This window comes from Ranitomeya imitator, chromosome 4, assembly GCF_032444005.1.
Source record: "Ranitomeya imitator isolate aRanImi1 chromosome 4, aRanImi1.pri, whole genome shotgun sequence".
Classification (NCBI taxonomy): Eukaryota; Metazoa; Chordata; class Amphibia; order Anura; family Dendrobatidae; genus Ranitomeya; species Ranitomeya imitator.
The window spans coordinates 172,747,233-172,772,760 of NC_091285.1; the positions used below are offsets into that span (position 1 = coordinate 172,747,233).

General features: G+C 41.3%; 1 protein-coding gene across 2 annotated transcripts in view; it reads right to left on the reverse strand.

Annotated features, from left to right (window-relative positions):
• Positions 1–25,528, reverse strand: part of CREBRF (CREB3 regulatory factor) — a 56,462-nt gene that overhangs the window by 12,515 nt on the left and 18,419 nt on the right. For both annotated transcript variants that reach the window (XM_069764096.1, XM_069764095.1), the window contains exons 2-5: positions 3,902–4,088; positions 3,019–3,144; positions 1,301–2,396; positions 350–544 (exon numbers count right to left, since the gene is read on the reverse strand). In XM_069764096.1, coding sequence (XP_069620197.1) covers positions 350–544; positions 1,301–2,396; positions 3,019–3,144; positions 3,902–4,009 — 1,525 coding nt within the window. In that variant the 5' untranslated portion in view covers positions 4,010–4,088. The remainder of the gene's footprint in view (positions 1–349; positions 545–1,300; positions 2,397–3,018; positions 3,145–3,901; positions 4,089–25,528) is intronic.

Sequence of the window (25,528 nt, forward strand, 5' to 3'; positions counted from 1 at the left end):
TCTTATCAGTAAAATAAAGTGGAAACAGCAAAGTGATGCCCAGTCATCACTGATCAGAATGCGCCCACCACAAGTCTGAAGATCAGAAAATGGTATGCCACTTTGTTAGCATGGTTGTTTTCCTTCTACGGATAGGACATTTGTAGCATATCCTGTTGCACCACCAATCTTAGAATTAAATGGATTGTCCCATAACTTTTTTTTAATTCATTTTAAAATACGTTTTGTAAATCACTTCCTGATAAGATCTCAAGCAATCCATCGTTGGTAGCAAATTAAAAGAGCACAAGCCAACTAACCTAGATAAGAGGATTACAGGCACTACTGTCTGACCCATCGTACTACCTACCATGATGAAAGCCATTTTTCTGATACATGTTACTGGGCAGAGTGTCTCTGTTCCACTCAGATGGTCTCAGCATTGCTTCTTGGTCAGAAGGCATGAGCTGCTCACTGTATTCCCAAAAGTACCGCCGTTTTCCTCTTTTCCTTGATGACACAGCCGTTATCCCTTTTAAGTCGTCAACGGAATCATTTTCATAACCTAAAAGTTAAAAACCATATTATGATGTTGTTATATCTAAGTCAGGGGTCTTGTAAAGGTCCATTAGGTCGGCCGTTGTCTTCAAGGCAAGGTTTCCTGAATAGCAGGTTCCTAGCAGAGGACTAACTTTGGGGCCCAATGGGAAGTCTGGTCATTGATAATACTGGTGTCTCCATATGTGGCAGAAGGGCCATTTGGCCTCATCAGGCAACAGTGTTTGATGTGACTGCTTCCTCTGCTTTCCTTTTAGCTACTCCCTTGGTTTCCAGGATATTTAATAGTAGGAAACAGGTTTTACTAATCATTAAATACACATATTCTACGATGAAAATGTAATGACTATAACCAAGTTGTTTCATTTAATATCTGAGGCTTCGAGGCAATTAAGACTAAATCGTTACTAAGACGTAACTATTAATTTGTAGATCCAGTTCTTGACGCATCAAATAATAGCTATGATTAGTAAAGAACCAGTGTGGAAATTGCTTAAAACTAAAAAGTCAGAGACCCCCTGTGTCGCGCAGTGTAATCCACACAGTGCCCTTTTGGCTTTGCTCTGCTGGTCCATGGAAAATCAGAGTTAGAGGTGTACAGGCTCAAACCCGGTATATGAGTCCATACACCGATCTACTCCGATCCCCAAGGCTAGCTGAGCTGATCATAGCCATTATCAATTACAACTTGTGGCTTGTGAGTCTAGCATATTAATGTTCAGAATCAAATATAACAGACCATTTTATGTATTCAAACTATTACCTGGTTCAGAGAAGGTGTCACTAATATCATCTTTATCATCTTCAAAGTCTTCTTCCTCTTCTTCTTCTTCTTCCTCCTCCTCCTCCTCTTCCTCTTCGTTTTCAGACAGTTCATGCTCACTACCAAATCCCTCATCATGATCTTCTTCATCCAAATCAACCTCCTCATCTTCGTCTTCTTCGTCTCCTGGTCCTTCACTCTTGACCAACTCTGTAAGTCCCTCTGAGACAAAAAGTGAGTAGTTGTGCTCTTCCTTTTTCTGTGAGGGATCAGAAACAGAAGCAGATACAGTAACATTCCCTTCCACTGCGCCAATGGTCACCACATTCTGAGGTGGGCAAAATAGCTTTTGAGTCTCTCTAAAAGGCAAGATAGCACAGCTTTTCCGGCCTAATGAAGTCTCACCAATTGTCCTTTCCTGCTTTTTGGCCACTGCTCCACAAAAACAAGTGTTTTCCTTTGATGCATCTAGTGCAACCACTGTGCTTGTCGGTCGTGTAGGAAGTACCGTACTGATCTTTACCTTTGCTTTCTTTACATAGTCCTTGCATTCCACATGAATGTTGATCTTCTCCTCACAAGAAATATTAGTCTTTGCTGCCATCTGTGGACTTGCAGCTGCCTTGACAGCTTTTAGGGAGCAATCAGATGATGGCATGTCAGTTGGGGAAGTCTTAGGTGCGCTAACTGGAGCAGTCACCCTTCCAGAAGACACTTTCTTTCCTGGAAGAAGTGTAGCTCTAGCTGCTAATAAGCCTTCTGTGTAACAAAGGGAGTCAACCACTGACTGTGAATCCTCACTGTTAAGCTGAGCAAGTGTGGGGGTTTTACTGATGACCTCCTCATCTTGATAGGGACTTGAAAAGTCATCCAAGCCAAGATAGTCCACCTCCTTGGTTCCCCAAATATCACAACTTGTAAGCTTTGTATACTTTGTCAAATCCTCACAGTAAGTATCCCACTGTTCCCAGTGAGAAGATAGGGATGGACTATTTCCCAGGATGTCAGCCAAAGAGTCCAAGGATTCCAAATCTTTGCAGTCTTCCAGCATTAGAAAATTATCCGTTGGGCTCTGCTGGTAACCCAACTCTCGATCCTGATGAAACATTATACAAAAAAAAAAAGAAGAAAAAAAAAAACAATTTTAAGAATATGGCTTACCTAAGAGTATTTCTGTAACAAACACACAACTTGTGAGCCCACCTTTGGTTGACAAGGTGTTCAAAAAACGATATCAAAGTTCACCACCAACTATGCCTACACATGCGGTCCTCTCTGGGGGTTAGAATTGTGTATGTGAAATCACTTTTGAAAAATGATATGTTAAACTGTGCATCCTTCACTGAATGCAGCAAGGATTCCAATTAGGCGGACTCCCCCTGTCAATCGGCAACTGGAAGACATATTTCTACCTATGCACAGTAACAGAGAAATCTGCCAATCTACAGAATGAGGAGAACATGCATAGAATGTATATCAATGGACTCTACTGCACAGTGAACATGCAAGTTCTCAAAAACTGCTTCACATTAATTCCTAGGTGAAAGAATGCTGAAATCAGCGTATCCGTCACTGATCCTAGCTGCAGGAACATGACAGACTTTCCTTTCAACACCGCATCTGAACAATTCTTTATCAGACCCAGCTCTGTACATCTAAAATGGCTTAACTACCCAACAATTTTAGGAATGTAAGGATTTTTAGTGACCGCGGCTTACCAATTCATACATGAAGTCTGGGTCAGAGCTGGTGGCCAGAAGTTCTGTGCTCATTAAAGTCTGCTCAGCAAATGCAGGGCTGTGAAAAGCGTCCCCAAAAGGAGGATCCATTCCACTTACACTTGGCTATGAGAGGGATATAAAGGATTTAAAACGAGCGTCAATGATACAAGAACAAAGAAAAAAAAAACATAGGAACAATCCACAATCGGAAGGAAAGAAATCCGATTCTCTTCACAATGCACTATATAAGGCTGCTTTACTGACCTAGGGATCTGTATATTAGCATGGAATTTCTGTAATAATGTGCAAACAATCTACCTTGTTCAATGAAGTCTAGCTAAACAAGGTTACATCTTAAACAACCCATAATAACTACAACCAGAGTAGACATGGAATTGAAATCTAGTCATTAACTTGAGGAAAAAAATAGGCATGAATTTTATCGAATATTTTACATTCACACTTTGATTTCTAAATCATTAAACAGATTTTCCCCAAAACAAAGTATATTTCAATCAATAGATCTTGGAACAATAATAAACTTCCACCACTGGATGTGTGTAAAAAAAAAATGTTCCTGAGCTGAGATAATCTTATAAATGTTCCCCTGCTGTGTACTGTGTAATGGCCGTGTCTGACCGCACAGGGCCATGGTCGAAATCATACCACGGGTCCTGGGCAGAGAGAGAAGGAAAAGAGTATACAGACATTACAGCATAGGATCTCCATTCATTGTCTATGGGACAATCGGGAAAAAAAGAGCACAGACTTTCCATCACTGAAGATCCCAACGTCCAGACGCCTAGCGATCAGGATTGATAGTGAATAACTTGATTTTTGGGAAGAACCTCTACAAGTATATATCGCAATACAAACTCACTTGAGGCATCTCAAAGCCAGGCTCTTCCAAATGTCCTGAATGGGTTTTCTTCCTCTCCAAAGACCTTCTAACCCGCCGCTTCTTTTTAGTATCAAGAAAAGTATACATACATCGAAGAGTAGCGATTCCCAAGAGAGGACAAGGGAATCACAGGCGCTCCATCCAGGGCCTGCGTCACAAACAGAACCTGAGGAGAAATAAAAAATGACCTAGGTAAGGATACTGCGAGTGCATACAAATAGTTCTGGTGAGGAGTAACATCATGCCAGAAATAAATAATACTATCACAGCAAGGGTATACCCTAGAATTTATTCAGTTTATTAAAGGGAACCCAACAGCTTCACCTTGCTTTTATCCCACTTTTTACAAAACTTTAAAACTTGTGCCATTTGGTGGCTTTTTTCTTAGTAAATTTCCCTAAAGTCATTCTTAGAATTTGCTCAGGGATATTAGTGGATGACCAATCATGAGGGTTTAGTGTTCCCGTATTTTCTCACCCTCCCCCATCCACGGAATAATCATCCCACTAATGTTATAATACCCCTGTCGGTGTGACGGACATGATTAACAAGTGCACCACAACCCCGACAACATGCCTTAAGCCAGTGTTCCCCAGCTCGGGTCTTCAAGAGCCACCAACAGGTCATGTTTTCAGGATTTCCTTAGTATTGCACAGGTGATAATTGCATCACCTGCACAGGCAATAATTCCATCACCTGTGAAATACTAAGGAAATCCTGAAAACATGACCTGTTGGTGGCTCTTGAGGACTGGAGTTGGGGAACACTGCCTTAAGCCGTGGGGACGCACCCTGGCTACATCAGCACACTGCCCATATCTAGGGAGGCTACAGTGACACAGGACTCAGCTAGCCGTTACCGCCGGCTCTGAAAATCTGGTGGCTGGCCGAGTCCTACGCCACCAAACCTCCCTGGGTATGTGCTGTGCGCGGATGAAGCCACCCAGCTTATTGTGCATTGTCAGACTCACATTCACAAGATTAGTGGGAAGAATAGTGTGGAGGAACACAACGCCCCCATGACTAGTCAGCCAGTAATTACAATATCACAGGCCAGCTTATAAAATCGATTTTAGCAAAATTTAATCAATGGCTTATTTGAATCTATATCTGTATATATGAAAAGGAATAAAGACATGAGGCAGTTTGGTAGACAAGGGGAAGCTATCAGGTTCCCTTTAAATAGTTTTAAAACGGTGTTTGGCCGCTATGGCTAGCAATCAGAACTCAGAATCCATTTTGGTAGATCAGTTTAAGAAATGAAAGCTGAGCCCTGATTGACAAATAAGACACATTTTTTGCAGTAAATCCCATTGTCTACACGGTAGTCACAGGGAATAGTTCAATGCCTTGTGAAAAGTGCATCCATCAGCTAACTGTACAGAATTAAACTTGGAGGATAACACATGACCCCGCCCATAAAGGCCTAGTGATCTCCAGCAATCAGAAACCCGTAAGCGATATCTGAGCAATATTTTAAACTCCTATATATTGAACAGTGGTAGGTTCCTATGAAATATTATTACACTCGAATGATAGCAACCGGACAGGAGTGTCAACAAGACAGTGAGAGAAGCAGCCAGAAGACCAAAAACTACTGTGACATTGGGAAATCTTCTCCTACAAGGTTCCCACTAAAACAACTGTGACATTGGAGAATCCTCTCCTACAAGGTTCCCACTAAAACAACTGTGACATTGGGGAATCCTCTCCTACAAGGTTCCCACTAAAACAACTGTGACATTGGGGAATCCTCTCCTACAAGGTTCCCACTAAAACAACTGTGACATTGGGGAATCCTCTCCTACAAGGTTCCCACTAAAACAACTGTGACATTGGAGAATCCTCTCCTACAAGGTTCCCACTAAAACAACTGTGACATTGGGGAATCCTCTCCTACAAGGTTCCCACTAAAACAACTGTGACATTGGGGAATCCTCTCCTACAAGGTTCCCACTAAAACAACTGTGACATTGGGGAATCCTCTCCTACAAGGTTCCCACTAAAACAACTGTGACATTGGGGAATCCTCTCCTACAAGGTTCCCACTAAAACAACTGTGACATTGGGGAATCCTCTCCTACAAGGTTCCCACTAAAACAACTGTGACATTGGGGAATCCTCTCCTACAAGGTTCCCACTAAAACAACTGTGACATTGGGGAATCCTCTCCTACAAGGTTCCAACTAAAACAACTGACATTGGGGAATCCTCTCCTACAAGGTTCCCACTAAAACAACTGTGACATTGGGGAATCCCCTCCTACAAGGTTCCCACTAAAACAACTGTGACATTGGGGAATCCTCACCTACAAGGTTCCCACTATTCATATCTCTGCTGTAAGTATTCCATACAGAGCAGTTTGATGCACTATTTGTACCGGTAAAAATGGCAGAATTTGCAAGTGAGACTCCTAAAAGAATTTCTGCCACAGATGTGAACAGGAAAGTGTTTTAATGTTTTTCAAGAACTTCACTCTTACCACAGGAGTGAAAGTTTTTAATTTATTTTGTTTTTTTTTAGTTAAAGGGAACCTGTCAGCAGGATTGTGCACAGTAACCTACTCAGTGTGTCAGGTTGGCGCAGTTATACTGATTAAAATGATGCCTGTGTTGATGGAATCACGAGCATATCATTAACTAAAAAACTGAAAAAAGATTAAACAAACAACAACAACAAGAAGGATTTCATCAACCGCGGTATAATTTTGTATAGTATAACGGCTCCACCCTGACACTGTCTGTAGATTACAGTGCACAATCCTGCTGACAGGTTCCCTTTAATAGGAGAAAGGGAGCAATTGCACAACCACATGTAAATAGGCCAAATAAAAGACTTAAAAAAAACTTAACCAAAAGAAACACTGAAAACCATCCCATTGCCATTTTGTGAAATAAAAACAGGGTGGATAAAAATCAATGTTTTTTTTAAAAAAAAAAAAAAAAAAAAAAAAAAAAAAAAATCGGATTTTTTTTTTATTTAAATCGGATTTTTTTGATTTAAAATCAGATTTTTTCCAATAAACTGCTTTTTGAGGAAAATATTTTACCATCCAAAGGTTCTTCCATCATGAGATAAAGCTGAGTTGTTTAACTCAGTAGAATAAAGGCTGTATATGTGTAACATTCACAATGCCATGCTCTTCCAGAGGTTTCTGTAGGATTAGTGGGCAGTTTCTCTCCTATATTATCACAAACGCTCGCTTTACTTACGCAGTTCTCAAAACTGAATTTGACTCCGCAGAGGTCCCAGCCTCTTCTTCACGGCAAAAATGTTACAACATGAACAGAATTGAGAAAAAGACCTTAATCCTATTGTTCTACAAACCTATGAATACAGAATCAACCCCTTCAGTGCCAAGTCCAAGAAGTTAGACAATATGTTTCTGATTGTTTGGAGTGGAATAGATCTGCACAACACAAGAAGAATGTGAATCTAAGTGAGGAGGAGGAAGGGCAAGCAGAAAAGAAAATGAAAGTGAAACTTTGAGCACAATACTGCAGCATAGCCACAGACAGACAAGTCTGGATCGGTTTGTGTGTACGATCTGAGGTTTATTACATTCTTTCCTTATAATGGCAGCAGGCCGTAAAAGAGACCCAGTTTGGGAATATTTTAATGAAGCTCCTTCGCCTATCGGTAAGGCAGGCATGCGTGCAAAATGCAAACGATGCAACAAAGATGCAAGGCCTGGTGGCGCGAATGAGGCAACATCATGAGAAGTGCGGTGATGAAGATGACCAAAGAAACACTTCTGAACAGGCAGGATCTTCAGGTTGGTAAACATTTTTATTGAATCCTATTTCTAAAGACTGAACTGTCATGTGTGAGAAAAATTATATTTCTTATTATTACTGCATGTTACTGTCATTTGGTACAGTTATGAAGAAAAACAAATATTCCTTTTGGGGCAGGGGCAGTGATGTGTTGTGTACAATAAGAAATTGTATAAACAATAAAATAACAGCATTGACTTTTTTTTGTTTAGGGGAATTCATGGATTCTGGAAACTATCCACCTCCAAGATCACCATCATCCTGTTCTACAGTTTCAGAGTTATCCATCCAGGATAGGGCTTCATTAGCAGCAGCATCATCATCAGACACCCACAGCCACATATCACCATCACCCAAAAGGAAGAAAAAACCTTTACCTCCTGGAACCACCATAGATAGGTTTGTGATAAGAACTAGCAGATTAGAAAAAGAGTTGATTGATGAAAAAATTGGCCAGTTTATTTATGCAACGAACTCTTTTTTCCGTCTGACTGAGAACCCACATTTCATTAATATGGTTCAGTCACTGAGACCAGGATACAGTCCACCCAGCAGAGCTGATGTTGCAGGGAAACTGCTGGATCAAGTGTATGACAGAGAAATGGAGCAATGTGTAACAGCTCTGGAGGGTAAAATTGTTAACCTAAGTATTGATGGGTGGAGTAATATCCACAATGATCCTATTGTATGTGCTTGTATAACAACAGAAGAAGGTAAAGTCTTCCTTGCACAAACAACTGATACGTCAGGAAATGCAGACACAGCAGAATACTTACAAGAAGTGGCAGTAAAAGCTATAACGACATGTGAACAAAAATTCAAATGTCTAGTACGCAGTTTGGTCACTGACAATGCTGCAAACGTATCCAAGATGAGAAGAGATTTAGAAGAGCAGGGAGGGAATACAAAGCTGCTAATAACATATGGTTGCAGTGCTAATTTGCTGCACCTCTTAGCCAAAGACTTAAGTGTTCCAGAAATAAAGGCTAATGTTGTTGAAATTGCTAAATACTTCCGTAATAATCATTTTGCTGCAGCAGCTCTGAAAAGGATGGGTGGAACCAAGCTAACGCTTCCACAAGATGTTAGATTGAACTCTGTGGTGGACTGTTTTGAGCAGTATATCAAAAACTGGCCTATTCTGATGACACTTTGTGAAGAAAATCAAGATAAAATAGATGGCACTGTCACGGCCAAAATCCTCAACATTGGGCTTAAGAGAAATGTTGAACATATGCTGAGCTTCCAGAAACCCATCTCTCAAGCTTTAAACAAAATATAGAAAAATAGCTGTTTTATTGCGGATGCTGTTGAAATTTGGAAGGAACTGAGTGAACACTTAAAAACAGAACTACACATGGACAGAATTAAATTACAAGCAGTAAACAAACGAATGGGACAAGCACTGACTCCAGCTCATTTTTTGGCAAATATTGTCAATATCCAATATCAGGGTCAAAACCTAAGTGCTGAGGAAGAGGAGTTAGATATGACATGGGTATCCAGCAATCATTCATCTTTAATGCCAACTATAATAAACTTCAGAGCTAAGGGGGAACCATTCAAGAAATATATGTTTGCTGAAGATATTTTAAGGAAGGTCACACCAGTAAACTGGTGGAAGTCACTTAAGCGTTTGGATTTAGAGACTGTTCAAGTAATGATTTCACTTTTAACAGCAGTAGCTTCTTCTGCAGGCGTTGAAAGAATATTCTCTTCCTTTGGACTCATTCATTCTAAATTGAGAAACCGGTTGGGACCCAATAAAGCAGGAAAGCTTGTTTTTCTTTTACAGATTATGAATAGGAACAAAGAAGAAGATGATGATGATGAAGATGAAGATGACGACAAGTGAGCTACAGAGGACAGCAGGGACAGTAGTATTTAAGTTTTTCATGTGTCGGCTGGGCTGACCGTCTAAGTTTCTTAAAATATATATATATATATATATATATATATATATATATATATATATATATATATATATATATATATATATATATATATTTTGTTTAGCCAAATTAGTTAACAAACATGGATGTTTGTTTAAGCAAATAACTTATGCTGTAATGTGGTTATTGTTTCAGTTGAATAAATCTATTTAAATTGTTATTAAGGTCAGGAATATTTTTCTCCTTCCGAAGTACAACAGAACAGTGGTGTCCAAATATGAATGATTAACCCGTTAAACTGGGGAGAAAAAAAGTAATATAAAAAGTGATTCTAAAAATCTTCATCTACTTGCATGTTAAAGTAGCAAGAACTAGTTTAGGTAGAAACTTTGATTTAAATCACTGATTTAAATCAAGCCTTACTGACTAGTGATTTAAATCGTGATTTAAATCAGTTAGATTTAAATCAAATCCACCCTGAATAAAAATAAAGTATATTTTGTATTATCGCTTCCAAAAGTTCAAACTTTAACATACAGGTGGTCTCACTAAATTAGAATATCATCAAAAAGTTCATTTCAGTTCTTCAATACAAAAAGTGAAGCTTATATTATATAGAGTCATTACAAACAGAGTGATCTATTTCAACTGTTTACGTCAGTTAATGTTGATGATTATGGCTTATGGCCAATGAAAGCCCAAAAGTCACTATCTCAGTAAATTAGAATAATTAACAAAAAACACCTGCAATGGCTTCCTAAGCGTTTAAAAAGGTCCCTTACTGTTTCAGTAGGCTCCACAATCATGGGGAAGACTGCTGACTTGACAGATGTCCAGAAGGCAGTCATTGACACACTCCAAAAGGTGGGTAAGACACAAAAGGTTACTGCTGAAGAAGCTGGCTGTTCACAGAGTGCTGTATCCAAGCATATTAATGGAAAGTTGAGTGGAAGGAAGAAGTGTGGTAGAAAAAGGTGCACAAGCAACCGGGATAACCGCAGCCTTGGAAGAATTTTTAAGATAAGGCCATTCAAAAATTTGGAGGTGATTCACAAGGAGTGAACTGCTGCTGGAGTCATTGCTTCAAGAGCCACCACACACAGACATGTCCAAAACATGGGCTATAAGTGTCGTATTCCTTGGGCCGAGATTCCGACGCTAGCGTTGTTAGCGCCGCACAACGGGTGCAGCGGATGCATTCTCCGGCGCATCCACTGCCCCATTGTGAGGTGTGGGGAGGTGGGGGCGGTCCGCCACAACACGGCGCAACCGTCGCACGACGGTTGCGACGTGTGGCAAAGCGTTGCAATGCGTCGCTAATGTTAATCTATGGGGCAAAAACGCATCCTGCAAACAACTTTGCAGGATGCGTTTTTGCCATAAACGACGCATTGCGACGTCTGGCAAAAAATGCCAGTGTGAAAGTAGCCTTATGGGTCCCCCATATATAGCGTTGAAACAAAGTTTCCATACACTATATAAAAAGTCACATAGGCATGTTTTTCTCAATATCTGACATGAACTCAGAATAATCCTTCCCTGTTTTAGGTCAATTAGGATTACCATAATTATTAATATTTGCCAAATGCCAGAATAATGAGAGAATGTTTTAAGACATTTTTATTACTGCAAAGTCAAAAGTTTCCACACATTTCATTAGTATTTGTTACCATTGCCCTTAAACTGAACGACTTGGGTCAAACATTTGGGATTTCCTTCCACAAGCTTCTCACAATAGTTGGTCGGAATTTGGGCCCATTCCTCCTGACAAAACTGGTGTAACTGATCCAGGTTTGTAGGTTGCTCGCACCTGCCTTTTCAGCTTTGCCCATAAATTTTCAATAGGATTGAGAATCAGGAATTTGTGATGGCCACTCCAAAACATTCACTTTACTATCCTTAAGCCACTTTGTTACTATTTTGGCAGTATGCTTCGGGTCATTGTCCATTTGGTAGACCCATTTCCGCCCAAGCTTTAACTTCCTGGCTAATGTCTTGAGAGGTTACTTCAGTATTGCCACAATCTTCTTTTCTTATGATGCCATCTATTTTGTGAAGTGCACCAGTCCCTCCTTCAGTAAAACAACCCCACAACATGATGCTGCCAGCCCTGTGTTTCACAGTTGGGAGGGTGTTCTTAGGCTTCCAAGCTTCTCCCTTTTTCCTCCAAACGTAACAATGGTCATTATGCCCATAAAGTTCAATTTTAGTTTCTGACCACAGGACATGTCTCCAAAAATTAAGGTCTTTGTTCCTGTGTGCATTTGCAAACATGAATCTGGCTTTTGTATGTTTCTTTTGGAGTAATGGCTTCTTCCTGGCAGAGTGGCCTTTCAGCCCATGTTGATACAGTACTCGCTTCACTGTGGAAATTGACATAATCTTACCAGCTTCTGCCATCATCTTCACAAGGTCTTTTACTTTTGTCCTTGGGCTGGTATGCACATGTCGGACCAAAGCATGCTCATCTCTGGGACACAGAACCAGTCTCCTTCCTGAGCAGTATGATGGCTGGACATTCCCATCTAGTTAGTACTTCTGTATAATTGTTTGTACAGATGAACGAGGCACCTTCAGGTATCTTAAAATTGTACCCAAGGATGAGCCAGACTTGTGCAAGTCCACAATTCTCTTCCTGATATCTTGGCTGATTTCTTGAGACTTTCCCATGATGCTACACAAAGAAGCAGTGTGTTTCAGGTCTGCATTAAAATACATCCACAGGTGTGTTTCTAATTAACTCAGATTTTGCCAAAAATCCTATCAGAAGCTTCCAAGCACATGACATCACATGGGCGGTCAAGAATTGTTTAACCCCTTTATCCCATGTGACGTACTATCCCGTCGAGGTGCCCTGGGACTTAATTCCCAGTGACGGGATAGTACGTCATATGCGATCGGCCGCGCTCACGGGGGGAGCGCAGCCGAGTGTCAGCTGCCTATCGCAGCTGACATCCGGCACTATGTGCCAGGAGCGGTCACGGACCGCCCCCGGCACATTAACCCCCGGCACACCGCGATCAAACATGATCGCGATGTGCCGGCGGTATAGGGAAGCTTCCCTGAGCCCCCCGCAGCAACGCGATGTGATCGCGTTGCTGCTAGGGTCTTACCTCCCTCCCTGTTCCTTCCAGGCCCGGATCCAAGATGGCCGCAGATCCAGGTCCTGCAGGGAGGGAGGTGGCTTCACAGAAGCCTGCTCTAAGCAGGCACTGTGAGGGCTGCAGCGCTGCATGTCAGATCAGTGATCTGACAGAGTGCTGTGCACACTGTCAGATCACTGATCTGTGATGTCCCCACCTGGGACAATGTAAAAAAGTTTAAAAAAAAATTCCAAATGTGTAAAAAAAAAATAAAAAAAATATTCCAAAATAATGAAAAAAAAAATATATTATTCCCCTAAATACATTTCTTTATCTAAATAAAAAAAAAAACAATAAAAGTACACATATTTAGTATCGCCGCGTCCGTAACGACCCGACCTATAAAACTGGCCCACTAGTTAACCCCTTCAGTAAACACCGTAAGAAAAAAAAAACGAGGCAAAAAACAACGCTTTATTATCATACCGCCGAACAAAAAGTGGAATAACACGCGATCAAAAAGACAGATATAAATAACCATGATACCGCTGAAAGCGCCATCTTGTCCCGCAAAAAACGAGCCGCCATACAGCATCATCAGCAAAAAAATAAAAAAGTTATAGTCCTCAGAATAAAGCGATGCAAAAATAATCATTTTTTCTATAAAATAGTTTTTATCGTATAAAAGCGCCAAAACATAAAAAAATGATATAAATAAGGTGTCGCTGTAATCGTACTGACCCGAAGAATAAAACTGATTCATCAATTTTACCAAACGCGGAACGGTATAAACGCCTCCCCCAAAAGAAATTCATGAAGGTCATTCTGCCTCACAAAAATCGGAATAAAAAGCGATCAAAAAAATGTAACGTGCCTGAAAATGTTACCAATAAAAACGTCAACTCGTCCCGCAAAAAAGAAGACCTCACATGACTCTGTGAACCAAAATATGGAAAAATTATAGCTCTCAAAATGTGGTAACGCAAAAAATATTTTTTGCAATAAAAAGCGTCTTTCAGTGTGTGACGGCTGCCAATCATAAAAATCCGCTAAAAAACCCGCTATAAAAGTAAATCAAACCCCCCTTCATCACCCCCTTAGTTAGGGAAAAATTAAAAAAAATGTATTTATTTGCATTTTTCCATTAGGGCTAGGGTTAGGGCTAGGGTTAGGGTTAGGGTTTAGATTACATTTACAGTTGGGAATAGGGTTGGGATTAGGGTTAGGGGTGTGTCAGGGTTAGAGGTGTGGTTAGGGTTACTGTTGGGATTAGGGTTAGGGGTGTGTTTGGATTAGGGTTTCAGTTATAATTGGGGGGTTTCCACTGTTTAGGCACATCAGGGGTTCTCCAAACGCGACATGGCGTCCGATCTCAATTCCAGCCAATTCTGCGTTGAAAAAGTAAAACAGTGCTTCTTCCCTTCCGAGCTCTCCCGTGTGCCCAAACAGGGGTTTACCCCAACATATGGGGTATCAGTGTACTCAGGACAAATAGGACAACAACTTTTGGGGTCAAATTTCTCCTGTTACCCTTGGGAAAATACAAAACTGGGGGCTAAAAAATAATTTTGGGGGGAAAGATTTTTTTTTTTTAATTTTCACGGCTCTGCGTTACAAACTGTAGTGAAACACTTGGGGGTTTAAAGCTCTCACAACACCTAGATGAGTTCCTTAGGGGTTCTAGTTTCCAAAATGGTGTCACTTGTGGGGGGTTTCTACTGTTTCGGTACATTAGGGGCTCTGCAGATGCAATGTGACACCTGCAGAACATTCCATCTAAGTCTGCATTCCAAATGGAGCTCCTTCCCTTCCGAGCCCTCCCATGCGCCCAAACAGTGGTTCCCCCCCCACATATGGGGTATCAGCGCACTCAGGACAAATTGGACAACAAATTTTTGGGTCCAATTTCTCCTGTTACCCTCGGGAAAATACAAAACTGGGGGCTAAAAAATAATTTTTGTGGGAAAAAATTTTGTTTTATTTTTACGGCTCTCCATTATAAACTTCTGTGAAGCACTTGGTGGGTCAAAGCGCTCACGACACATGTAGATAAGTTCCTTAGGGGGTCTACTTTCCAAAATGGTGTCACTTGTGGGGGTTTCAATGTTTAGGCACCTCAGGGGCTCTCCAAACGAAACATGGCGTCCCATCTCAATTCCAGTCAATTTTGCATTGAAAAGTCAAATGGCGCTCCTTCGCTTCCGAGCTCTGCCATGCGCCCAAACAGTGGTTTACCCCCACATGTGGGGTATTGGCGTACTCAGGACAAATTGTACAACAATGTTTGGGGTCCATTTTCTCCTGTTACTCTTGGTAAAATAAAACAAATTGGAGCTGAATTAAATTTTTTGTGAAAAAAAGTTAAATGTTCATTTTTATTTAAACATTCAAAAAATTCCTGTGAAGCACCAGAAGGGTTAATAAACTTCTTGAATATGGTTTTGAGCACCTTGAGGGGTGTAGTTTTTAGAATGGTGTCACACTTGGGTATTTTCTATCATATAGACCCCTCAAAATGACTTCAAATGAGATGTGGTCGCTAAAAAAAAAAAAATGGTGTTGTAGAAATGAGAAATTGCTGGTCAACTTTTAACCCTTATAACTCCCTAACAAAAAAAAATTTTGGTTCCAAAATTGTGCTGATGTAAAGTAGACATGTGGGAAATGTTACTTATTAAGTATTTTGTGTGACATATCTCTGTGATTTAATTGCATAAAAATTCAAAGTTGGAAAATTGCGAAATTTTCCAAATTTTCGCCAAATTTCCGTTTTTTTCACAAATAAACGCAAGTTATATCGAATAAATTTTACCACTACCATGAAGTACAATATGTCACGAGAAAACAATGTCAGAATCGCCAAGATCCGTTAAAGCGTTCCAGAGTTATAACCTCATAAAGGGACAGTGGTCAGAATTGTAAAAATTGGCCCGGTCATTAACCCCTTACCGGCATCGGACGTACTATACCGTCCGATGCCGGCTCCCCTGCTTTGATGCAGGGCTCCGCGGTGAGCCCGCACCAAAGCCGGGACATGTCAGCTGTTTTGAACAGCTGACATGTGCCCGTAATAGGCGCGGGCAAAATCGCGATCTGCCCGCACCTATTAACTAGTTAAATGCCGCTGTCAAACGCAGACAGCGGCATTTAACTACCGCTTCCGGCCGGGCGGCCGGAAATGACGTCATCGCTGACCCCCGTCACATGATCGGGGGTCGGCGATGCTTGTGAATGGTAACCATAGAGGTCCTTGAGACCTCTATGGTTACTGATTGCCCGTCGCTGTGAGCGCCACCCTGTGGTCGGCGCTCACAGCACACGTGCAATTTTGCTACATAGCAGCGATCAGCAGATCCCTGCTATGTAGCAGAGCCGATCGTGCTATGCCTGCTTCTAGCCTCTCATGGAGGCTATTGAAGCATGGCAAAAGTTAAAAAAAAAGTTTAAAAAAATGTGAAAAAAATAAAAAAAACATAAAAGTTTAAATCACCCCCCTTTCGCCCCAATCAAAATAAATCAATAAAAAAAATATCAAATCTACGCATATTTGGTATCGCCGCGCTCAGAATCGCCCGATCTATCAATTAAAAAAAAGTATTAACCTGATCGCTAAACAGCGTAGCGGGAAAAAAATTCGAAACGCCAGAATTACGTTTTTTTGGTCGCCGCAACATTGCATTAAAATGCAATAACGGGCGATCAAAAGAACGTATCTGCACCGAAATGCTATCATTAAAAACGTCATCTCGGCACGCAAAAAATAAGCCCTCAACCGACCCCAGATGATGAAAAATGGAGACGCTACGAGTATCGGAAAATGGCGCAATTTTTTTTTTTTTTTTTTAGCAAAGTTTGGAATTTTTTTTCACCACTTAGATAAAAAATAACCTAGACATGTTAGGTATCTATGAACTCGTAATGACCTGGAGAATCATAATGGCAGGTCAGTTTTAGCATTTAGTGAACCTAGCAAAAAAGCCAAACAAAAAACCAATGTGGGATTGCACTTTTTTTGCAATTTCACCGCACTTGGAATTTTTTTCCCGTTTTCTAGTACACGACATGCTAAAACCAATGATGTCGTTCAAAAGTACAACTCGTCCCGCAAAAAATAAGCCCTCACATGGCCAAATTGACAGAAAAATAAAAAAGTTATGGCTCTGGGAAGGAGGGGAGCGAAAAACGAACACGGAAAAACGAAAAATCCCCCGGTCATGAAGGGGTTAACGTGCAAACCACCCTTGGGGCTTAAGGGGTTAAAGCCATAGTAATCTTAGTGTATGTAAACTTTTGACTTTGCAGTAAGTAATAAAGTGCCTTAAAACATTCTCTCTCTCATTATTCAACAGTGTATGCCACATATCCCGGCTAGTTTCCATAATACTATAGTAAAGAGCTTGACAGCACTGCACATATTTGGCCACCATTGCTTGACAGCAAAGATGGCTGATTATCTAGATAATTAAGCTATTAAAAAGAAAAATGTCACACATGTGTCCTTGAGAGTCTGTCCCCAGTACCCTGATACTTAAGTGTATCTTAAGTCATGTGACAAGGCTCGTTACAGAGTCGATAATGACTTTTAAGATTGCTACTTCCAACTGGTGGCACTAGAGTTGTAGTTCTCTTCCTCTCTGAAGAGACAATTTGTATATTCCTTGTGGAGAGTGACATGCCTGGCATGCCAGAGTAAGGAGACTTATAAGCCATGCAATACCCCTCTAGGAAATTAAATGAGGCAATGTGCATGTTTTGCTCTGGTAATCATACACAGCTCTGCAGTGAGATCAGAGCTAACAAACAGTACAGCAGAGATAAGTACAACAGAAGGGCACTTAGTCTCATTACACACATTGGCAGCAGTACTGGGTCTTTCATAGTGCTCTCGCCTCTGCTGTAAAGCTGTGACTTTATATAACCAAAACAGTATAGCAGAGTTGAACCTTGTTTCATAACAAACAATAGCAGTACTGTCCGTTCTGCTGTACTCCTTTCTATACACACGCACCCTGTGTAATGGAAGCCCAAACACTGAGAGGACACCTGCAAATGTGTTAGTACAACCAAAGTGAACCATGTCTCATTGCAGACTTGGGTATGATTATGGGTGCAAAGTGTCATTCATTACATGCGTCACACTGGTAACGTTCCCGTTCATATAAAGAAAGCTCTGGAGGCAGATTCTCGAGCAGATCTGTATCCGCCCATAGCTCTTAACAGCTCATTTACGTATAAGAAAAATGTGTCTTTCTCTGGAATAAGACATCAGATCGTAGACATCAAGGTATTGTTTTATTCAGCTTCATACGACCTGCGTACCCATATAGACTGCTTACAATGGATGATCCTACTGACAGATTCCCTTTAAAGAGTAAACTGGAAAGCAGCTTGTTTTTTTTTTTTTGTTTTTTTTACAAGCTATTCCAATGGATAAAATCTCCCATGGTCAAGTGATGGCCTGACAATATACATGCTAAACATCCTGTATTGCAGTGTATTATGTCTTATAGACATACATTATGGACCCCGGGTGACCTGCCAACCCATCGGCTATGTGCAAAGGCTTTGAGGGGTGCTCTCTCTATTAAATGTTATAGTTGCTATGCTAGCATGAGCAATTGGTGACTGGGACTCATTACCACAAGGACTAAGAAGTTATCCACTACTTGGATAACCCCTCGCTTTGCCCACAAACCATTGTAAAGCTTAAACTCCCCTCCCGTGCTGGCGCCGTTCCTGCGACGTTGGCACTTGTGGTCCTGGGCCTCCTATACTGTTGTTGTGACACATGACGCCGGTGTCACTGTCCCCACCTTCTAATTGAACAGGAAGAGGAAGTCCGAAATCAGCTGCAGCTCAGACTTCCTCTTCATGTTAGATTTGTCCGAAGGCGGGGACAGTGACGCCAGCGCTGATTGGGCGGAGCGGCACAACAACCGCAAGTGCCGACACCATGGGAACGGTGCTAGCATGGGAGCGAGTACAGGTTTTATTATTTTACGGGGGCCAAACATTTTGATCAAGACGGGGTTGTCCTAGTAATGGACAACCCCTTTAAAATTAGTTTTTTTTATTAACCAGTGTAATTACCATGTGCATACTAGAGAAGAGGATTGACCAAGTAATATTCTGCAGAAAATAGAAAAAACATATAGCACACACCAATCCTTAATCTTTTTGAACAGCTGACATGTGCCCGCAATAGCGGTGGGTGAAATCGCGACTCACCCGCCGTTATTAACTAGTTAAATGCCGCTGTCAAATGCTGACAGCAGCATTTAAATGGCGCTTCTGGCCATCGGGCCGGAAATGAGCGCATCGCTGACCCTGTCACATGATCGGGGGTCAGCGATGCATCGGCATAACAACCAGGTTTCCTTGAGACCTCTATGGTTGTTGATGCCGGATTGCTATGAGCGCCACCCTGTGGTTGGCGCTCATGGCAACGCAGTAAATCTACTACATAGGAGCGATCTATGCATCGCTCCTATGTAGCAGAGGCGATCGAGTTGTGCCAGCTTCTAGCCTCCCATGGAGGCTATTGAAGCATGGCAAAAGTAAAACAAAAAATGTTTTAAATATGAAAAAAATTTAAATATAAAAGTTTAAATCAACCCCCTTCCACCCCATTCAAAATAATAAAAAAAAAAAATCAAACCTACACATATTTGGTATTGCCGCGTTCAGTATCGCCCGATCTATCATTAAAAAAAAGGATTAACCTGATCGCGAAACGGCGTAGCGAGAAAAAATTCGAAATTCCAGAACTACTTTTTTTGGTCGCTGCGACATTGCATTAAAATGCAATAACGTGCGATCAAAAGAACGCACCTGCACCAAAATGGTATCATTAAAAACATCAGCACGGCACTCAAAAAATAAGCCCTCACACGACCCCAGATCACAAAAAATGGAGACGCTACGGGTATCGGAAAAAGGCGTAATTTTTTTTTATTTTCTTGTTAGCAAAGTTTGGAATTTTTTTTCACCACTTAGATAAAAAATAACCTAGCCATGTTTGGTGCCTATGAACTCGTAATGACCTGGAGAATCATAATGGCAGGTCAGTTTTAGCATTTAGTGAACCTAGCAAAAAAGCCAAACAAAAAAAACAAGTGTGGGATTGCACTTTTTTTGCAATTTCACCGCACTTGGAATTTTTTTCCCGTTTTCTTGTACATGACATGTTAAAACCAACGATGTCGTTCAAAAGTACAGCTCATCCCGCAAAAGAATAAACCATCACATGGCCGTATTGAAAATAAAGTTCTGGCTCTGGGAGGGAGGAGAGCGAAAAACGAAAAAATGAAAATACCCAGGATCATGAAGGGGTTAGGCCAAGGACCAGGGCAGAGTTCTTCAAAGTTTCTGCAAAATTATTTTATGGGGCAAGCACAGATTTACAAAAAACAGACATGTCCGTACCTAAAACCGTTCCTTAAATGCTAAATGTTGGATCACTACATCTAACCAACTGATCGGCTCTATTGATGGTGAATGGAGTATTTTGGTTAGCCTCAAACAGTAATGCAATGTTAAAGCTTCTTGTCACTATGGGCATGCATTGATCAGGAACGGTGGGGGCTCTGATCAAACATGTATCACTTGTCACATAGATGGGTAATAAATAATGCTGAGCGCAAGCGCTTGTTCTAGAGTTTGCTTAGGGTGCTAGAGTATGGGTTGAGTATGGCGTGTGCTCAAATGATATAATCAGGTCCCCACAGTCATGTTTCGAGGCTGTTAAACACCCACAGAACATGTTGGGATTGCCTGTGTTTGTGACTTTCTAGCAACCGCGATACATACGAGAGCAGTTACTTGACCATATCTCTCGAGCACCCGCCATGCTCTGTGTATACTCGAGCACCCTAGGCACAAATAAAGTAACAAGCAGTTGCATTCTTCACTAGTAATTGATTAATGTGGGGAAAAAAAAATCTTAAAGGTGGACAAAATGCATGATTCAGAGCATGCCTCAGCTTACAGACTGGAAGGACTTAATGGATATGGACACAGCTGGGAGTTTTTACTTAGATGCATGTATATTGTGCTAAAGTGATTTCATTAACAAATGGTTTCACAAAAAAAATCATGTAGTGGTTATCTTTCATATCATCTAAGAGTCAGTCAGCCCATTCAGATGGGAAAGCATTTGTCTGAGGGCCATATAGCATTAACCGTAGCATGAATCTGAAGTTTGACTACCAAGAAGCGACTTCCTGAAAGTCAGAGGGTTTCGGCTGGATCATTAGGAATGAACTGGCGATGGTTTGCTTATTGGTAAATAGTTCTGCAGTTAGTGCTACATCATGAGTTCATCAACAATAGGTAAGCTCTTTGCAATTAATTACTAATGAGGAAGTGGCTCTTTAACTTCTGACACTCAACATGTATTCCAAATGCTACGTGGTACCTCAGCCTTAGGCTACTTTCACACTAGCGTCGGTACGGGGCCGTCGCCATGCGTTGGACCGACGTACGTTGTGAAAGAAATGAACAACAGGGGCAGCGGATGCAGTTTTTCAACGCATCCGCTGCCCCATTGTAATGTCCGGGGAGAAGGGGGTGGAGATCCGGCCACGCATGCGCGGTCGGAAATGGCGGACACGACGCACAAAAAAAGTTACATGTAACATTTTTTTGTGCCGAGGGTCCGCATCCGTCGCACAACGGACGTGATGTATGGCCATACGTCGCTAATGCAAGTCTATGGAGAAAAAACGCATCCTGTGGGCACATTTGCAGGCTGCGTTTTTTCTCCAAAACGACGCATTGCGATGTAACGTCAAACAACGCTAGTGTGTAAGTAGCCTTAGGCAGTGTTCACACGTTCAGTATTTGGTCAGTAATTTTAAGCCAAAAACCAAGAGTAGGGGGGAAAATACAGAACGGATTGCAGCATGCGCTAGTTTGATATACGGGCAGCACGGTGCCTCAGTGGTTAGGACTGCAGCACTTGGGTCCTGGGTTAAAATCCCACCACGGACAACATCTGCAGGAGTTAGTATGTTCTCCCCATGATTGGGTCACACTCCAAACACATACTGATAGAGGATTTAGATTGTGAGCCCCAGTGGGGACAGTGATGATAATGTCTGTAAAGTGCTGGGGAGTAAGATATTGCATTATAAGTAAGCATAATAAATATTAGATCCATATTATGGATCAGATTAGTCCATTATATGCCAATGGGTGCATAAAAAGATACATTACAATTATAAAATATGAGATACTGGGTCTTTTATTTATTAAATTGTTCATGTAAAAAAAAAATGGATGCAACATTTCACAAAACACAAGCACTATTTTTTTTTTTTAACCTAAAATACATGCAGTAAATTTTTCAAATCTGATCACTGTCACTTTATGTGGTAATAACTCTGGAATACTTCAACAGAGCTAATTGATTTTGAGACTGTTTTTTTCGTGACACGTTGTAGTTTATGTTAAAAGTACCATACTTTTCGGACTAGAAGACGAAAAACACAGCTAATTTATGTCGATATTTTCGGTGTTTATTTATAAAAATATCAGAAATTTGTCAAAAAAAATTGCAAAAATTAGCCATGCCCATTTTCAAACTTTAAAGGGACACTGTCACCTGAATTTGGAGGGAACAATCTTTAGCCATGGAGGCGGAGTTTTTGATTCACCCTTTCCTTACTCGCTGGCTGCATGCTGGCTGCAATATTGGATTGAAGTTCATTCTCTGTCCTCCGTAGTACACGCCTGCACAAGGCAATCTTGCACAGCGCAGGTGTGTACTATGGAGGACAGAGAATGAACTTCAATCCAATATTGCAGCCAGCATGCAGCCAGCGGGTAAGGAAAGGGTGAATCAAAAACCCCAAAACCCCGCCTCCATGGCTGAAGATTGTTCCCTCCAAATTCAGGTGACAGTGTCCCTTTAAATGATCATCCCTTTAATCCAGACAGTCATACCACATAAAATAGTCGTCACATAACATTTCCCTCATGTCTGCTTTACATCAGCACCATTTTTAAAATATCCTTTTATTTTGTTAGGATGTTTAAAACTGTAGCAGCAATTTTTCATTTTTTCAAGGAAATTTACAAAACTTACGTTTTCAGGGACCTATTAAGTTTTGATGAGACTTTGGTGGACCTATATGTCCTAAAATCCCCAAAAGTGAGGCCACTTTAAAAACAGCACCCTTCAACGTATTCAAAACTGCTCTCGGGTAGTTTATTAACCATTCGGCTGCTTTTCAGGAATTAATACAAAGTGGCATGACAGGAAGGAAATACCGGATTACGTACCGGTAATGCTCTTTTATAGAGCCCACGACAGCACCCACTAGAGAGAGAGGGGATCCGCCCCTAGGAACAGGAAACCTACAGAGAGATAAAAGGGGCGGCCCCCCCCTCGCTCCTCAGTTGTTTTACAGAGAATAGGAGGAACCGCCGCCAAGTTTTAGTTAACAGGTTCAGGTATATACATACAGTGGGGCAAAAAAGTATTTAGTCAGTCAGCAATAGTGCAAGTTCGACCACTTAAAAAGATGAGAGGCATCTGTAATTTACATCATAGGTAGACCTCAACTATGGGAGACAAACTGAGAAAAAAAAAATCCAGAAAATCACATTGTCTGTTTTTTTAACAATTTATTTGCATATTATGGTGGAAAATAAGTATTTGGTCAGAAACAACAATCAAGATTTCTGGCTCAGACAGACCTGTAACTTCTTCTTTAAGAGTCTCCTCTTTCCTCCACTCATTACCTGTAGTAATGGCACCTGTTTAAACTTGTTATCAGTATAAAAAGACACCTGTGCACACCCTCAAACAGTCTGACTCCAAACTCCACTAAGGTGAAGACCAAAGAGCTGTCAAAGGACACCAGAAACAAAATTGTAGCCCTGCACCAGGCTGGGAAGACTGAATCTGCAATAGCCAACCAGCTTGGAGTGAAGAAATCAACAGTGGGAGCAATAATTAGAAAATGGAAGACATACAAGACCACTGATAATCTCCCTCGAACTGGGGCTCCACGCAAAATCCCACCCCGTGGGGTCAGAATGATCACAAGAACGGAGAGCAAAAATCCCAGAACCACGCGGGGGGACCTAGTGAATGAACTGCAGAGAGCTGGGACCAATGTATTAAGGCCTACCATAAGTAACACACTACGCCACCATGGACTCAGATCCTGCAGTGCCAGACGTGTTTCACTGCTTAAGCCAGTACATGTCCGGGCCCGTCTGAAGTTTGCTAGAGAGCATTTGGATGATCCAGAGGAGTTTTGGGAGAATGTCCTATGGTCTGATGAAACCAAACTGGAACTGTTTGGTAGAAACACAACTTGTCGTGTTTGGAGGAAAAAGAATACTGAGTTGCATCCATCAAACACCATACCTACTGTAAAGCATGGTGGTGGAAACATCATGCTTTGGGGCTGTTTCTCTGCAAAGGGGCCAGGACGACTGATCCGGGTACATGAAAGAATGAATGGGGCCATGTATCGTGAGATTTTGAGTGCAAACCTCCTTCCATCAGCAAGGGCATTGAAGATGAAACGTGGATGGGTCTTTCAACATGACAATGATCCAAAGCACACCGCCAGGGCAACGAAGGAGTGGCTTCCTAAGAAGCATTTCAAGGTCCTGGAGTGGCCTAGCCAGTCTCCAGATCTCAACCCTATAGAAAACCTTTGGAGGGAGTTGAAAGTCCGTGTTGCCAAGCGAAAAGCCAAAAGCATCACTGCTCTAGAGGAGATCTGCATGGAGGAATGGGCCAACATACCAACAACAGTGTGTGGCAACCTTGTGAAGACTTACAGAAAACGTTTGACCTCTGTCATTGCCAACAAAGGATATATTACAAAGTATTGAGATGAAATTTTGTTTCTGACCAAATACTTATTTTCCACCATAATATGCAAATAAATTGTTAAAAAAACAGACAATGTGATTTTCTGGATTTTTTTTTCTCAGTTTGTCTCCCATAGTTGAGGTCTACCTATGATGTAAATTACAGACGCCTCTCATCTTTAAGTGGTGGAACTTGCACTATTGCTGACTGACTAAATACTTTTTTGCCCCACTGTATATACACATATTTACAACCTCATATTATATCTTTCTAATATTTACACCTCACCAAACAAGCACCATGTGCAACTATATACAGAAAAGGGAGGGATGTGAACGGGTGCTGTCGTGGGCTCTATAAAAAAGCATTACCGGTACGTAATCCGGTATTTTCTATTCGCCACGACAGCACCCACTAGAGAGACTATAGACTGGGTGGGTTTACTGAGTCAAGGACCGATACACCAAAAGTTAGATCAGAAGCAGAGGATAGATCTAATCTATAATGCTTATAGAAGGTATTTGGTGAAGACCAAGTTGCAGCCTTACATATAAGGTCTATTGGCACATTCGCCCTTTCTGCCCAGGAAGTCGACAAGGCTCTTGTAGAGTGCACTCCCACATGCATTGGAGGATCTTTCCCTCCAGCTTTATACGCCAAGATTATGGCCTCTCTGATCCAGCGAGATAATGTGTTCTTTGTGACTCCGGCACCCTTGGTTTTACCCTGGAAAGACACAAAGAGAGCCCTACTCTTCCTCCAGTCCCTAGTTCTCTCTAAATAGGCTAGGACAGACCTTTTTACATCTAGGGTGTGAAGTCTTTCTTCTTCTGGAGTTGAGTGGTTCTCATAAAAGGTGGGTAACAAGATCTCCTGGGATCTATGAAAGGTAGAAGCCACCTTAGGGAGATAACAAGGATCTGTTTTTAAAAGTATCCTATCTGATGTTACCGTTAAAAAGGGAGGATCTATAGATAATGCATGGAGATCGCTCACTCTTCTGGCAGAGACTAATGCCAC